Source organism: Zeus faber (assembly GCF_960531495.2).
Source record: "Zeus faber genome assembly, chromosome: 2".
Taxonomy (NCBI): Eukaryota; Metazoa; Chordata; class Actinopteri; order Zeiformes; family Zeidae; genus Zeus; species Zeus faber.
This window is the reverse complement of record NC_137189.1, coordinates 19,283,318-19,301,551: the sequence shown is the minus strand read 5'-3', so window position 1 is coordinate 19,301,551 and position 18,234 is coordinate 19,283,318. Positions and strand designations below refer to the sequence as shown.

Genomic DNA, 18,234 nt, shown 5'->3' with positions numbered 1-18,234 from the left:
GCCTCCGAGGCGGTTTAAAAGAGCATAAGCATCTAGTTGAGCGATTACATTTCCAAATGACACGCCTGCCCATGCTCACAGGTACTGTATTTTACGGTGTGAAGGTTTCAGTAAACGCTCGTTGCCTGAATTATGTTCGCTTTTTGGATACCATTGAAATGCAAATGCTGCCACCACATCTGGCGAGATGGGAAACGCACAATCCGGACAATGCAGATCAGTGGAGAGGTGAGCTTGTGCTGAGCTTTGGCTCGCTCCTCTGGATGAATGTAATCTCCCAAGGTGAATCCCCCCCCCCCACCTCCCGTTTCAGCAGCAGGGCTGTTGCAGGAGCCAAATGCCAGGCTCTGGCTTGAAAAGAAAAGTCAACAACTGAAATTATTTGATCTGCCCACTCAAATAGCACTCTGAATGGAGCACTATGTTCAAAGCACACAAATATACAGCGTGTAGTTTAGGTGTAGAAATTGTGGAATTCAATTTCCACGCAGATTATAGAGCATGTTTTGCATTATTTCATACAGTGCTATTATATCACTATTTCAGCCATTATGGGCATAAATACACATGCATTTTAAGTATAGGTTTGGACTTGCTGTGGTTGTTTTTTTTCTTCTTTGTTTTGTTTTTTTACATTTTCAACTTCTGCAATAGTATTTTACAAATAACGACTTGTTTGAGCAAGCACAGACATAACCCCCGAGCTCCATGAAGAAAAAGCAAGGGACTTCCCAGTGACTTAGACGAAAGACTCACTACATATGTGAGTCATGACAATGTGGTTTTACAATAAATCGGGATGTCGTGTTCCCCCCCTATCTTTGCCCAATCAATCATAAATACGCGTTGCAGATTGAGCCTTGTTATGGCACTGGGTAGTGTTTTTGACAGAGCTGTTCACTCCTTGCTCTGTTTCATACATACATTCCAAATCCCCACACAGCTGAAGTGAAACACTTAAGCAGCGCCTGGAGCAGTAATGCATCATTTGTGCTTTATTGGGCGAACAAAACAACAGAAATATAGAAACATGCATCGTTGTCATAGAAACAGGGTTGCAGTGGATTTATGGGGAATCGTCATCCAGATTTGAGGTAGAATGGGACGGGAAAAACCTCTCCATGGGATAAACAGCAAAGAATAGCAAAAAGAATGTTGACCGGTAAGATAAATGTTTACTTCTCAACAAAAAAAAGGTTCAATTAATAATAAAACAGCACATCCATCAATACCTTCTTATTTAATCAAGGGACAAAAAGCAATCAACAGAAATGTACTTAAACGTCAAGGTAAATCATCAGTTACTTATGCATTGTTCCATTGCTTCACATTCATTCTTAAATCTTAATAAGGCTGCCACAGTGTTTCTGATTAGGAATAAAAAGACTGAAACAAATATGTGCAGTTTATGTTTATGCATCAACTCTTGATTAAAATACTTTTGGGAGGTCTCTCGCATACGACTGTTTGGCAGTTGCTCTTATTTAAATATATGCCTATGTACAAATTACATGTTCGTCTAGAAGCATTCAGTTGATTGTTTTGGACTTGTTCATGGCTACATACAAAAAATATCACTCAATTTTAAGAATTAGAAGCTATAATATAGTTCTTTACATTTGAACTTCAAATATGTAACATTTTACAAACCCTGCCGCAGGTGCCCTTGAGCTTTAGTCCTTTCCTGTAATTTGGCAATCATTTGTTCCAGACCTTTCCTTGTGAAAACGGTTGGCTTCCAGTGTTGTACAACTAAAGCCTTGGAACAATCAGCCATAAATAACTGCTCATGATACTGTGTATAACTAACATGGTATTTCCAGGCACCTGGCTACAATTTAAAACTTTTCACTGAAGATCGTGCTTAGTAGTGGCTGTAGCTAGAGGTGCGGTGACTTCCTTTAAGTCTCATCTTTACACCTCTGAATATCCGATGGTGAAATGTCTCAGTTCAGCAGCGTTCCATATAACTGGGCCTTGGTAAGACTGTCTTTCCTGGAGAGTCCGAGTGAGCCAAATTTTTGGTTGTAAAGTGGGGGCAGTGGTGGTGGAAGTGGTGGTTGCTGGCTTCCCTGCGGGGGAAGGCTGTGCATCTCAGCTTGATAGTGCTGCAGGTCTGCTGCCATTTCCAGAGACCTCTGGTTCAGAGACTCGGTGGAGCTGTTGGGGCTGGGCTCTGCGTACTCCTTGGCCGGGCCCCCCGTCGCCATGCCACCCTCTCTGTCTTTGGAGCTCCCTGAGTGGTAGAGGCTCTGCTCTGAATCCTGGCTGTCCTCCTTGGCTCGGTACAAGTGCGCCTGTGCACTGTGTGACTGGCGCAGCCCTGGGCTGCACTCTGGACTGGGGCTGGTGTTTCCCCACACAGGGTCCATGGCACTCATTCCTTGATGGTAGTAGTCTGCTCCCTCCTGGAAGCTGCTGTAAAGAGGCCCAAGGCGAATCTTGGCCGGCCGGACAGAGAAATGCTGCTCAGAAAAGCTGTAGGGGGAGGCTCGGCCCGGGCTGCGGTACGAGTGGGCACTCAGGTCTTCCACGCTCAGCTGTCTCCATCGGCCAATCAGCTCCTCCTCTTCCGGGGCCAATGTGCTACCACGGCGACTATCTCCATAGGCAACACTTGGAGAGGAGGAAGGGGGCAGGGGCTCATAGGGCTCGCTGAAACAGGAGGACATGGTGCGGCTGTAGACGGGAGAGCTGCCATTCTGGTGGTGGCTCAGCTCGGCCTGCTGAAAGGGGTGCATGTTGGGGAAGCCCCTGGGACTGTCCCTCTCCCAGGAGGAGTCGCTCTTCCTCTCGTAGTCCCCCGCATCCCGCCACTCCATGTAGAGGGAATGATGCTGCGGGGAGGAAGCCCCACTGCTGGGTGGGCCGTTTCCCTTCTCCTCGGACCCTGCCCTGCTGAAACTAGAGTAGGAGCTGGAGCCTGCGCCCAATGTGGCCGGGAACTTGGCAAAGTGCTCCTGGGAGAAGCCGGGCCTCAGCCCCACGGATCCTTCCTCTGGGTTGCTGTCCGTGGAGTTCTGGGGCCCATACAGTAGCTTCCTCTGACCATGGAGGTCCATGCTGGGCCTCCGTTCCCGATGTCTGTCGTCCGGACAGTACAGGGCCGTGTCACTGCTGTACAGGTCCGATTTGTAGGCCGCCCTAAGACCCAGTCTCTCCCCCCTGTCGATGGTGTCCAAGAGGAAGCCATGGTCCTGTGTCTGGGGGCTAGGCGAGCGGGAGGCTTGGCTGCTGCTGCAGGCCTCATCTGGCTTCTCGAGCACGTTGGAAATAACAGAGGCAGGGACAGAGTCTGCATAGGAGGCGTGGCAGAGGGGAGAGTCCTCCATGTGCATTGTCACTCGCTGCTGGAAGTCGTCAGGCAGCTGGAAGGAACAGCAAAGATAAACAATGATAAACATTACAACTGGGAAGCATTGAGCAGAAAGACCGTACAGTCAATACTAAATCTCTCACAATGTGCGCACAGACCTGAAAGGACGACCCTAGTCAGCCTCTGGCTTCACGGACAGGCTCTATACTGCTTAGATTCCATTAATGAAACTCATTGTATTGAGGGTAATCACCTCATGGTACACACTGGTCAAATTTGCAATGTGCACCATAGTTAGACATTGTGAGAAATTTGCATAATGTATAGTAACATTCATAGTCAACATTCTATGGTACTTATTGAGCCCTCCCTTGCACTTTTGCACTTATGTATGCCAATATGCATTTAACTGTTCTAAATGGCGCCAGGATGCTCTCTCTCTCTCTCTCTCTCTCTCTCTCTCTCTCTCTCGCAAACACTGCTTTTAGAGCTAATCGTGTAAAAAATAGCTTAGAATTTGATTTGTTTCTTTGGGATTGAATAAAAAACAATTTGTAATAGTTTGACCTGGAACCTTGAGCAGGATGGAAGGATAGTAATCATGTTTGCACATTGTATTTGGTTTAGGGTATTAAACAGATGATGTAACAGATTGGAACAGATCACAAGAAAAACAGCATTGTGTGGAAAAGAAACCATTGAAATAGAGACAAAAGACAAAAGACAAAACAACCACCATAAAACCACCAAAAGACAAAAACAACCACCATAAAACAATGCTCTTGATAAAAATGGTGTCACCATAAGCCATATCATCATTGAGGATAAAAAGCATACTTCTGAAGCTGAAGAGTGCCGGAATGTCAATTTATTAATTCAATACAGCTGAAAACAACAAAAAGGACAATAACACAACATCAAGTAACATTGTTCAATATACAGTATATCAATTGTTCAATATACTGTGTATAATATAATAACAACAAGCATTAAGCCAAGTGGAGCACATCATCAACAGGAATCTTGTCATTTGCTACCAATTGGTAGTGTGATGAAGGCTAATTATAACTTTGTAGATATAGGAGTCAAGCCAAAGCAGGGAACTGTGATAGGCACATATTCACAATAATTTAATTTACAACTTTGACCAAACACCACTCACTTACTGTCTACACATTTTTTCACTTGGCTTATTGTCTTGCAAAAGATCAAAATGAGCTTTTATGGAGTTTTGAGATATTCAAGCCCATCATTAAACACCCTCTTCTCTCTTTTTCTTTTTTATACAGCGGCAAAACAAATGACTAATGCACTTTCGCAGGAAATCAAGTGCCACTGCACTCCTCAAAATGCTGCAGCATCATTCATCAATGAGCTTTCCATTACCTTCCACCCACGGCGAGTGACACACTTGTGGACGTACAGTGAGGGGATGTATAACCTCTAACCCTCATTATGTTTGGCAGGGAGCCTGCAGACCAATCTAGCTATTTGTTTTTCATTTTGCAGCTACACATACACACACACACACACACACACACACACACACACACACACACACACACACACACACACAGATGTGTGCATTTGCTGATGCATGCGTTTAGGGGGCGGCGTTTTATGAGCCTTACGTAACTGTGATGCATTGTGTTTGAATTGATATTCCATCCAGTCATATGGACGGAACGTGGACAGGCATTTATTTGAATGTATATGGAGGCGTGCCAGCCTGTAAATCTGCTGCCGTCACGTGGGCAAGGCACGGAGCCCAGGGCTGAACCAGCGGAATGCCATGCCAAGCTGTCCTGCAGTTAACGCACTCGTCAATACTGATAAGCCGCTCTCTGGGTGAGCAGAAGCTGCCGCATGGCATGGCCCGGATGCGGTTTGCTCCCCATTAACATTTCAGTTCACATGCTTTTTTAGTGCCTCACACACATCATCTGTCTATTAAAGAGCACCCATTGGCCTTGTGAATTAGAAACTCAGTGATTGGTCATCTGGCACACAAGTAGTTAAAAAACTGTTAAATTCAATTCTGACAGACAACTCTTAGATGCTTTTAAATGCAATTATGCAATTATTATGCATAATTTGAGTTTGGCGCTTGTGTTCGACTGCTTATCACTCCCAGCAAGGTGTATGTTTAGTCTGCAAATTCAAATCAAAAAATTGAACAATCACCAAGCCTCAAAATCGTATTCCTCTTGAAACAAGATAATAACATCAATACTTGAGCAGGACTTCCTAATGCTCGCAATGAGTAAAATTGCCTTGCACACAGTAGCTGCCTCGGCCTGCCTGCCTGCATTGGCCCCTGAATTCTCCCGCCACCTCCTGAATTCCCCCCTGCAGATAAATAAAGTGTTATCTTATTAAAGTAAGATAACTCCATAGCGATGCAAATGGCATAGCTTTTATTCTGAGGCAGATCACGCAAAACGGGAGTGTGAAGAGTGTGGGGCCCACCTCAGAGAGCTGGGCCCTGTACAGCGACTTGTTGCACTGAAGGAGCTGGGCCGCCAGGTTACAGTCCTTCCTGTACAGGTCCTGCAGAGGTACAAAGCGACGATGTTGAAAAACAACAAGATTTGTTTTACACGGCCAACCTGGTTTTTCGATACCACATTTTGTATTGTATAGGAGGTCTGGCTGTATTTAGTGATTTTTGTTGGTCAAAAGAATTGCAATTTCACCTTTTGTGGTCCGTCACAATAAACAGGTTATTGGTATTCTGTATAACACTAGCTGTAAGACTATTTTTAAGGTCAAAATACAAAGAATTTGAAAATACTGATCCTAAGCCACCTGTAAATTATATTCACTTTGTGCTTCATTCGTCAGAGCATAGTTTAAGCTCAACTTTATTTAAGCCCAACATTGAATAAAGAATACGTGCCAATAGCCTCCCTCTGCCATGTCAAGCAGGCAATACAGATGGCCTCCTAATTTACTCAGCATGTCTTTTCTGATTATTTTCATTGTACTTTGCACAAACAGGCAAGCAACTTGGCAATGTGCTATTTTGGCTAATTTAGCACACAGCAAATGCCTTAATCTTGGTCTTGAATCTTATATGTGATCTGGATCTATGAAAATAAAATCTTTGAAAGGGTCTACAAAAAGGCCTTTGAAAAGGAATATGTCATCATAAAAAGGCTGCAAACCATTAATGTAGACAAAAACAATCTAAGGTATTAAAACAGTGTAAAACAACTTCTATAGATTAAAGTAAGGCATGACCTGAACAAATAATAAATTAAGATTAAAACAAGAAAACAAATAACACTAAAAAGCCAAGATTAGATAAGATAAAGGATAACTGGACAGCCTCAAATCATAAAATAAGGCTATAAAATTGGATTTCAAGAAGGGATTTTAAAAAGATGTTTCTTAGCCGCTAGTATTTACATCTTTACATCATCATTAACAGACGCTTTTGTCCGAAGCAACTTACGGTTATTCATACACCGATGGACTCAGCCATCAGGAGAAATTAGGAGTTATGTGTCTTACTCAAGGACACTCTTGCTCAAGTCTTATCTCCTCAGGCGGGGCATTCCAACTCTAGAAACATTTAACGTGGTACGTCTAAAAAGTCATTGCTCTTAGGTCTCACATACTCAAGTATGCTGGACAATAGTGCACATATGGAGTATGTTGTATATTATTTTGGATGCAGCATTGGACTTATTGAGTTTGAGGACATTTCGTTCCCTCCAACAAATTAAATGTCTCTTTAGCAATCTACTACAGCGGCTGTTTGGGTCGCCAGGGCTCAAGGGAAAGGTGTCTGCGTGCCGTCCACGTAGCAACGGAAAGACATGTTGTGTCTGAGAATAATATGGCCAAGTGGCTGCATGTCAATTGAAAATAAAAACTCGGACCTAAACCCCGATAGGGTTTTCCCTAAACTCTTGGGAAAGAAGATAGAAAACATGGGGAGTGCATTAACATCGGGAATGAGGTCAAAGGACGCCACAAAACACCAGGTCAAAGGCTCCAGTCCTCACATTGTCCTCTTGGAGTTTCTCGATGGTGAGTTTAGCCTCCATCAGGTGATTGTTGAGAACGATGATCTCTCTGCTCAGCGCACGCTTCTCGTCATCGTGGTGCTGGGACTGAGGGAAGCCACGAGGACGATTTTGGTAAATCATATATTTTTGAATTTTGATTCTTAAGCGTCATCCAAGCATACCAACACTGTTGATTTGTACTTGCTTAATACTGTATGAGGCCTTTCTTCATAATCACTTCACACCACTGACCATATTTCCAATGAGCATTGTTTGTCAGTGTCAGTAATAATGTTGTGTTTCTTTTTTTTTTTAACAAACACTTCTCTACTGCAATAGCCGTCACATAGGGTAATGTTTTTTAGGTGAAGACATTATGTGTTACTGTACTGTAAGTGATGTGTTACATTTTCTAGACATAACATATTATCTATCAGCAGTTTAATTACCCTCTATTTTAGCTGTGACACCAAAAACAGTGTTGCATTTAATGAATTTTCTTTGTCTTACATTGACAGTGGGGAACACAAATACTTTAAACGATGAACATGTACTCGTGTGTTGTGTACACTAGGAGCTCTGGGAGACAAAGTAATTGCAGGATTGATCTCACATCCAGTAAGTTAGCGAAAGCATGGCCTGGCGAGCATCGCTCGCTCTGACAGAAACTGAGAACATTGCCGCGTTTATCTTGTAATTGCATTTGTCTGGTTGGGCGGTGAGGTGCTGCGGGGTCAGATGAGTTTACGCTGCCCCCCCAACGGAGTGAACCTGCTTCGTGATTGCGGTGGGACTCTCTCAGCACCTATCCCTCACCCCCGAGGCGCTAACATGCGAGAAGACTCAATAGAGGCTGAAGAGGGTGTTTCGTGCGAGGGAGCGGTTTGGGCTTTAATAAACCGCAGGAACTCGTGTTTCGCGCCGGGCCACGCTGACCTTCAGCTCGCCACTATTGGTCCCTGACATCTTCCCACCGCAGCCCATTGTGATGAGGATGATGATTATGATGATGATTATCTTGCTGCTCCTCTAACAAACCCGGCCATCAAAAAAGAACATTCAGCCGTCTATTCAGTTTTAAAGACACATGATGGCCGTGCAATGTTCCTCGGCAGGCTGGTTAATTGTATCTTTTCCACCGTCGTAAAGCAACGCCTGACGAATGAGGAGAGCCGTAGAACACCGGGGGAACAATAGACTCGCTATCAATCTGCTGTCGGTAGGAGGACGGCCAATCGGAATAAGCCATAATTAACGTCAGTGGTACCAGCAGCCGGGGCATTCATATTCAAATTGGCTCACAAAGCGTCCTCTGCCATCTGTAAAGCGTCAGGATTTACTTGCAAATGTGTCTTTGGTTTTTTTTTTATAGGAAGAGCGTTTCCCCTTGATATGCATGCACACACATACACACGTTTCTCACATCTTACATTTCTGTGGATCTTTTCTTCCAGATCTTGGTTGATCCTTTGCAGCGCTGAGTAGCTGCTCTGTATTCTAAAGGACACAAAGGATAATGTTGTTCTGTAATGAATAACATTACGCACAGGTTGTTCGTGCAACACACTCGGAGCCGATATGCATTTGGAAGCACACATCGCCCAATCGACTGCCAGGATTTCATCTGTATGGTGACTCTCAAAGCTACTTGCACAAATAAATTGGTGAAAAGCAATTTACTTTGTGTTGCAGTTTCCTTTAGGGGGTGAGACACAGGGCGACCTCTTTGAGCCGCAGTGGCTTGACTGAGTGACTCAAATGTATTGCCTCAAATTCCATTGGGACATTGCATTGCCAGAAAAAGGTGCATTTATATTTTGTAAACCGTTGCTATCTTTGAAATGGTTTAACTATAAATGCACAGAATAGGAAAATCGCTAACTAAACGAGAGATGTCAAGGGACATTTCTCTGCAAAAGGCTTGAAACATATCTAACAAATTGAACCATCAACTATCTTGAATCCCTGGTCAAGCAGAAAGCTGGAGTATCTGCAGTAGACTCACTACCTGAGTGTTTGTAGTTTAGCCAACTTCTCGACTCGCAGTCACCAATAATATAATTCTCCTTTGGCACGTGATGTTGTTTATTAGCCCTTTTGATGCACGCCGCTCTGACCTAAACAAACAAACGAACACACAAACAAACCCAAAACGACTAGTGCGTCTTCAAAGCGCGCACCTGCGCAGTTTGTCCGTGAACTTGTCCAGCTCCTCCTGGGCGCGGCGCAGCTCCGTCTCCAGGTACTGACGCGTGGAGTCGAACTCCCTCTCCAGCAGCTCCAGCTTGTGCGTCGTGTAGGAGAGACGCTTCCGCAGGTCCTCCTTCTGCTCCAGCAACGAGCTTGAACGCAAGCGACACGGGACACACACAAGGCTCGAACATTATATCCCTGAATTTTCATGCAGCAGTCATGAGAACATTGCAGACATTGATGAGTAGTAGGGAAGTGGTAGTATGAGAAGAAATGCCCCCCACACACACGCGCACACCCGTCGGTCGGTCCTACGGCGCGATGGCCGTGATATGACCCCCCCCCTGCCCCGTCCAACAGCCCCCGACCGTCACACAACAGCCCAGCACAATGGCAATGGCTATTTTTAGAGGGTGTGCCTTACCTAGTTCCCGGAACTGATAAAAGGGCAAGTGTGAGTCGGAGCGGAGAGGAGGAAATGTCTGTATCTGTGATGGATCTGAGTGGTTGAGGCCGCGCTAATGGAGCCCATATTGACAGACAGATGGAGGACGGAGGGTAATGACTGTATCTGCGGAGAGGATGGAAATGTGGTAGCGTTGCTTTCTGCACTCCATATTCCTCTGTCTGCTCTATCTCCCCTTCTGCCATTTTCAACAAAATAACTGATAGAGCGAGTGAATGCGTGTTTGTGTGTTAGTGTGTGTTGGTGGGTCCTTGCTAAACTTATATGGGCATGTATTATTATTCTTTTTTTTTTTTTTCCAGAATCAGCAGCCTGAAGATTGCATTTGGGATGATCAAAGAGGAAAGCTATGATTCACAAGCTGTAACCGCATAATTGAAAACTTCCTTTAGTCTGCGGTTGGTTTAACAACTTGTGGACCGCCCTTCGCCAATTCTCTGTTGGCTTTTGGATGGTGATGTGGGACGAACCGCCACACACTTTCGTCACACTCAGCAAAGTTTTGACGAATTGACCTGAATGACGCAATCAGACCAAAAGCAGTGCTCTTTTCCTTTATGGTACAGCTATGACGAAGAAAGCACCGAATTTCCGCCGTGCAGTCAACAGGTTGAACAAATAACAAGCAAAAAAAAGTTCTTAAAAAATAAATTAGCAAAGTGACTGCTATTAAATTCCATCAATCACACCCAGTCTTTTCTCGGTCTGTAATACCTTTCTCTTTTTCAGACAACAGGGCTGCAGAACTGTGCCCACCGTGCGACTTGTGTTCACCTCTGAAAGTGAGTCAGGGAAGTATTAACACCTCAGACCTGAATGACTCTCCGCTGACACAGTGGCATTTCAGTGCCGTATATAATTTATTTTATTAACTTTGAGCTGCGGTGGCCATCATAAGCGCTTTCACTCAAGCGAGTGGAGAGTAGGAGGAGGGCAGATTGAAGGCTGGACCTGAAACTGCCACTTGCCGGCATTGGAGCGCAGGTGAGGGGAGACGTTGTGTGGGCGCACAGAGTGGAGGAATAGCCAGATGGATCGACGAATGGATGGATGAATGGACAGATGGATGGATGTGTAGCGGCAGGATCAACTGGAATGCACAACTGAAAGGACGACATCGGAGGCGGACACCCTTACCTCTTTTTCTGGTGTTTGCTGCCATTGCGGGGGACTTTCAAGGCGGTTTTGCCAATGTATATCTTTTTCATGGTGTGTCTGTGTTCGCACCCTCTCATGTGTTAGATTGGTTCGCTAGGGGCAGCGCTGCGTATGTATTCGATTTTCGTAGTTGCCGTTAGTGTTTTCCCCTGGCAGGGACCGGCTAAGTCTGGCCGGTGGAGTGGCTGCTCGATCTTTCTTGATGGACCCTGCCAAACAAAGCAAACCAAACAGGTTGGCCCCCCCACGGAAACTCAACAACTTCAGTGGTAATAACTTGGAATAAACCTCCCCCGAACCCACCCACACAAACACACATAACACACATAATCCCTGACGAGAAAACCAAGCTGGCTAAATGGAAGACATAGGCACAGACCGACTCGTCCGCCCCGGTTTTTGACCGTGAGAGAGTTTGACGGGGCTAATGGACTTTCCCCAGCCAGGAGGAACCTGTGTAACTATTTCCTTCATTCCCTCCCTCCGTCCCTGCGTCTCGATGGGGTCCGTGGCACAGGTGCAGCCGTCAGGTACGCAGATAAATTGCGACAGTGATTAGATGAGACAGCCCCGCGACTTTGATCACAGCTCCCTCTCGCTTCTCTCCAATCTCAGCCTCTGGACCATCCAGTCAGAGGGAGGCGCCGACTGGCCCCTCTGCCTCTGCGGCACCAAGCTGAGCCAAAGCATGAAGCACACACTCTATCACACCTGCATGAATATGGATATGTGTACAATATCCATATACGCCATATCTACACATGAATCTACACATTCCATCAATTTCCTGTGCATTAACAAGAAGTGGACAATAGACAAACATATACACGATAGTCGATGAACACACATATACACACACAAACATGCACAAAAAGCAGCGTTGCTCCGGAGGCACAGTGCAATTTGGAGGTAGTTTGAGGCTGCTGGCTGAAAAGGTGGGGAGACGTGTACTCCTCCAGATGGTGACAGCTCCAGAGCCTTCACTCCAGCTGCTCCCCCTCTGAGTCATACCACAACCCACCGCGTCTGTGTGTGTGTGTGTGTGTGTGTGTGTGTTTCTATGTGTGCCTTCCCTACGTGCCCCGTCCGCATTTGCACATTTCAGACGTGCAAGTTTCTGTGTTGGTGGATTGTTTTTGTTTCTTCTCACGCTTCACATCCGTGCCGCGGGGCTTTCCTGATGTTAATCCTCCGATCTCCCGAGCATGGAGGTGGCAAGGAGGAACATTAACGCGTAGAAAAAAGGGCAGGGGACTGAAAGAACACATTTCTCATCACCGGCGCCGGATACGACGCAAGCTCTCGCACTGCAGCAAAAAACATAGACTGGTCGTCGTGTGGTTAAGCTGGAGCTACCTGCCACCCACTCATGTGCCCTGCTGACATTTGAGAGGCACCCAGAGCAATAAGAGTGGAAGGTGGAGTGGGGGGGGGGGGGGGCAATTGGAAGGGCGATAGAAAAGAGAGAAAGAAGGATGCAGGGAGGAAGAGAGGAAGTGTGGGGGTGTGGGGCAACAGATGGGCAGGGAGAAATGTGTGAACCAAGAGAAAAGATGGGGAAAGGGAAAGTAAGAGAAGCAGAGCGGCTGGAGCGATTGAGAGATCATACCTGAATGACGGAGGGAACACAAAGGCAACGGAGTGGGGCCTCTGACATTATCAGTGCTTCTCTATCTTTGTCTCTTTCTTTCTCCCTCTCTCTCTCTCTCTCTCTCTCTCTCTCTCTCTCTCTCTCTCTTCTCTTCTCTTAACTGCGTCGATTTCTCTTCACTACTGGTTGACATCTCTGCCTGCAATCTCTCTCTTTCTCTCTCTCTCTCTCTTAACTACCTCTGTCTTTATCTTACTTCTCCACATCTCTGTCTGCTCTCTTGCTCTCTCTCTCTCTTGCTCTCTCTCTCTCTCTCTCTCTCTCTCTCTCTCTCTCTCTCTCTCTCTCTCTTGGGATCGGGAGAGGGAGATAAAGAGACATCTCCCTGGTGGACGGATGGATTAGCTCTCAGGAAAGCCCCCTTATTGTAATGACCGGACCCCTGCACCCTTCCACCCCCACTGTTAGACAGCAAAACTCTGAGTGGGTGACTCATCTGGCCCAAGGATCGCCTCTCTCTCTCTCTCTCTCTCTCTCTCTCTCTCTCGGCCCTCATAAAGCTGGTGCATTTCACCTCTACCGTAACACACAGATCTCGCCCCGCACTGCTGCTCGTCAGGCCAATGCCATGTCTGACTCATTCGCTTCAGACTCCAGAGGGGCGTAATCCAAAGTGTGTGTGTGTGTGTGTGTGTGTGTGTGTGTGTGTTCATCTGGTCAGGCCAAGACTCCTCTCTGGTTTCTCAGCAGCAGATAATGAGTGGGAAAATGGATTTCACATGCTGCTGATGGCACTTAGCACCGAGACGTGTAGAATCAGGACGCCCATCCCAGGAGGAATTTAAGATGATTGAGGGGGGCACACACAATTGTACAAACACACACACATGTTCATAATCCCAAACACTCACACATATACAAATTTTATGCACCACAGAAAAAGGACATTTTCTATGCCAATATTGAAGATGAAGAAAAAATATACTTGAAATAGAGTGAGACAAAAAAAGACCATGGGACCTGATGAACTACGAAACACACACACACACACACACACACACACACACACACACACACACACACACACACACACACACACACACACACACACACACACACACACACACACACACACCACACAATACTCTCTCAGTTTCAGACTCAAATATCCACACTAAACATGTTAAGGTGCCAATTAGCCCCACCGAGAGCTGGCCTAGCAGCGCTATCGAGGCCTTACAAGTTCCACTGACCCAAAATCCACGATATGGAACTTTATGGGTCAGGTCACAACCAAGCAGCAGATAAGTACTATTTCCAACGTATAATTCTTGAATTTTCTTCATGTTAAAATGTCGAGCCTCCTTGTATAATACACTTCCAGTCCAGTATTGTACCTTTAGGGGTACAATGGCTTGTTACAATGGCAGTACCATCTGAGGCCTTGGTTCTCATGGAATATAAGGCGTTAGTGCCACTGGAGAATATACAACAATGACTGTTTTGACCCTAGGTTCGCTGTTAGCCCTCAAAACTGTAGTACAGACAGATTTCTACGTTTGGACTCAAATCATATTGAACAATAAAAGTCTTCAGTCCTCAGATTCAGACAAAATCTTATCAAATGGGGTCTGTGGTCTAATGCGGACCTGAATGGAGGGACCCTGATATGGAAAAGGTTGAGAATTACTGCTCTTATTACTTCTGAAGGGTACTTGTTGTAAGTCTGTGCCTCCTGTGACCAATTTGTACCTGTTACAAAAATGGCTGAAGATTTGGTAAAAATGTAAAAGAGTGCTGCATGCTCTTTTACTGATAAGCGTTCTCTATTTCACCATGTCCATCGGTTTCAAAACCCTGTAGCTTAATGAAATGGCTCACTAAATGGAGGGTTGCGATTGCCTTATTTTCATCCCCCCACCAAAAACGAGGCCAGCCTTTGCCATCTTTTCAGCCAGAGCCCAAGGAGATGGGAGCAAGAAAACCAAACAGCTTTTGGAAAATGGTTCAACTCGTTAAAAATAGAGCAGACATACATATATACATGCACATGCGCGCACACGCTCGGGCCTGTTCGCATGCAAGAGAAAGAGCACAGAGTGGGAGTCGCAACGCTTTGTTTACGAGTGGAGCTTACAAGTAACTGGACAGGTAGTGATTAGGCACGGTTACACAACAAAGGAGCCGCCTCTGCAAAGCTGCTGACCCACACTGTACCGCTCCGTGTTCCATGTGTGTACCTATGTGTGTGCTCGCCAATCTCAGTGGCAGGGTAGGTTCGGTAGACCGCTTTTGGAAAAGAAAGAGTTACAAGTGTGTGTATGTGTTTGTTTGTGAATGTGTGTGTGTGTGTCTGTGCTTCTGTGTAGGTGTGTGTGTTTGCCGCAAATCCTTGTTTACCTATAAAAAGGCTGAGAGGCACTCTCCTTGTCCACATGCGCGGCCTCCCCGAGGGGCCGTCTTAAAAGCTCCAGTTCGGGAACGCGCAGACGGCGCCCTTAGCCGGGGTAACTTAAAAGAAGCGCCGAGAGCCGCGCCGTGACGCCAGCTTTCCAGCACAGCAGTTCTGTCCGTCAAAATCTGAGTACCTCCATGAAATTTTAAAGTTGCAGAATACTGGAAGGGCGGGGTGGCCTTGTTTCCGTATTGTTATTTTGGTGATGGGTTTATTTCTATCCATTTTAGTGTCGCAGAACTTGCTTTTTGGAATTTCGAGCCGGGTAATTAAAATTCCAGCATTTCAGGCGTGAGGTATTTGCTTCGAGACGGCCGCTGGCTCAATGCCCGAACGCTGGAGTGGAGTTAAGTCTGACCGGCGGCGGCGAGGGCAAAAGGGGAGGAGAAATAATGGGCCCCCCGATGCAACGGTACTCTTAATAACTTTTGGAGGAGCTGTCAGCACCTGAGGTATTACGGGGGGAGACAGGGAGAAAGAGAGAGAGATGGAAGATAAGAGAGTGAGAAAGGGATGAGGAGCGGAGTGGCACGGAAGGGAAGGAAAACAGCATGGCCACGGTGTTGAAATACTTCATCACCGGAGGATGTTCTGGTTCTGGGGAATTCTTCAAAAATGACTTACTAACCCCCTCGAAGGAATGGAAAGGAAATTGGATTTCTAAAACCGAAATGACATTTTTAAAATGCTGTCTTTGTCTTGGTTGGTTGGGATTGGGAGAATTGGGAAAAGTAATACATCAGACAAATAATAAGTCATCAAAACATCCTCAAACAATCCTCAAGCATCCTCGGAAAGTACTAGTATTCGTATTATTCACCTCAACCGTTTTTTTGACCAGTTCATTTCTATTAGAATATCCCTCCAAAAAAAACAACAACACATGACAAGTTCATCAACCATTTGCTGTCCATGGATTTGATTGATTTACTTGTCGTCCAAATCCCCGCTTCAGTTCGGGGGCTGTCAAGCGTCGTCAAAAAGCCTTGGGAGGGAGTTTCTGCGAGTGACAACCTCATCTTTTGTGGGATGAAATGAAACATTTTTAGTAAATATTTGACCTGCAAACCCCCCCCGCCAAAAAAAAGAAAACTAAACCAAATGAGCATGGGCTGTGGAGCCTGGTCTCACTACAATCTGTCTTCATCTGAAACCATGGCATTTAAACTGTGGGGAGCACTCCCCTAGAGGAGTGTTGAGGAATTGCAAAGGGGGGCGTGAGAAAACAAAAGATTTAAAGAAAATAATAATAATAATAATAATAATAATAATAATAATAATAATAATAATAATAATAATAATAATAATAATAATAATAATATGGTAGGCCTTAAATATATAGTTTAAGATCTAATTTGACACGACTTATTACATTTAATGAAATATGTTTATTTAAAGTTTTGAAACCGAATAGGATAATAATTTATTTTTAAAACAATACAAATGTTCATATTTTAATTCATTTTCATTCTTTCTTTTCATTGTTATTATTGTATAATAATTGTTATTATTGTTTTTTCATTAGCTGTGCACCTTTATGTACTAATTTTGAATACCACTGATCTAAAATATGCTAAGGGTTGGGGTAGGGAGTGGGGGTGGGGTAGGGAGTGGGGGTAGGGAGTTGGGGTGGGGTGGGGTCGGGGTAGCAAGTGGGGGTGAGGTGGGGTAGAAGTAGGGGGTGGGGAGTGGGGTTAGGGTAGGGGAAGGTTGGTGGAGTGAGGGGTGAGATGGAGGAGGGGGATTTCAGGACATTTCATCATGTACATGTTGGAGAGTGGGTGGTGTGGATTCGGATTTGACAGGTTGTCAGGAGTGTTTGGGACGCACCACTACAACAACACTTTTCCATTTGTCCCTCCAACCAACCCAAGGGCAGAACCTGGTCGGGGAGAAGCTGCAAACGGCAAACTTTAAACACCAGATGATGGTAATGCACCGTTGAGGAGGCAAGAGCTGAGGATCATGTGGAGGAATTGGAGAGTAAGTAAGTAAATAAGTAACTTTATTTGTATAACACCTTTCAAGAGAAGGGTCTTCACAAAGTGCTTCACAGAGGTAGATAATCATAAACATACCTACATAAAGCACAATAAAAACAGAAATGAAATAGAAATACAGAAATTACCCGAAGGCAAGTTTAACCAAATGGGTCTTGAGCTGCTTTTAAAAAGTGTTCACAGTGTCCACAGATTTTAACTCCAAAGGGAGAGAGTTCCAAAGTTTAGGGGCCACAATCTCAAAAGCTGAACTCAGAGACCCGCTGGTGACATGGGGCTGCAGTAGATCTTTAATGTAGGCAGGTGCCTGACCATGTAGAGCTCTATAGGTAATGACAAGAACTATAAAGTGGATTCTGAATTTGATGGGGAGCCAGTGAAGTGCAATCAGAATCTGTCACATGAGACCTTTTGGAGAACCTGGTCAAGAGTTTAGCAGCAGCAATTTGGACTAATTGAAAACGATCCAGGGATTTCTTGCTGAGGCAGGTGAAATGGGAGTTGCAGTCGTCAAGACGGGACGATAAATAAGCAGGAATTAACATTTCCATCGCCGCTTGAGACACAATTTTGCAGTGTTTCTCAGCTCGAAAAAATGAGAGAGAATTAAAAACTCGACATGCTGGTCCAGAGTCAGAGCCTGGTCCATAGGGACACCTAGATTTCTTACGGAGGATTTACCTAACAAGGTAAGAAACCCATGACCCAACATGCCCATTCGAAAGCCACCCCGCCCCCACAGCCACAATCTGCTTATATATAACAATTTGGATAATGATGTCAGCGTCCTGTTCCACCACCCCCGCCCCCTCCTGGCTCCACCCCAGTCCCTTCACTCGGCTACTTTCAGTACGTCGGCGCCGCGTCCGAGAGAAAAACTGTTTTTAACGAACCCCTGCTCATGAGTTGGTTCGCTAGTGGCGGGCGAACAAAATTAACTGGGCTACTTAAAACAGGGTTTTTCAAAAGATCGCTCTGATCGGAGCTGCGGAACTCCACAGCGGCTTTGTATAGCGTTAGGGGAGGGGCCATGCAAAGT

The 18,234-nt window shown here is 45.4% G+C and overlaps 1 protein-coding gene across 1 annotated transcript; it reads right to left on the bottom strand.

Moving 5' to 3' along the window:
- Positions 1 to 1,946: 1,946 nt before the first annotated feature.
- On the bottom strand, positions 1,947 to 11,226 carry LOC307245124 (brain-enriched guanylate kinase-associated protein; the record flags this gene model as incomplete). The annotated part of the gene is made up of 6 exons (XM_080020548.1): positions 1,947 to 3,368; positions 5,786 to 5,866; positions 7,330 to 7,437; positions 8,763 to 8,829; positions 9,513 to 9,674; positions 11,129 to 11,226. The coding sequence occupies 6 exons, from the start codon at positions 11,224 to 11,226 to the stop codon at positions 1,947 to 1,949; spliced, it is 1,938 nt and encodes a 645-aa protein (XP_079876674.1).
- Positions 11,227 to 18,234: the final 7,008 nt, after the last annotated feature.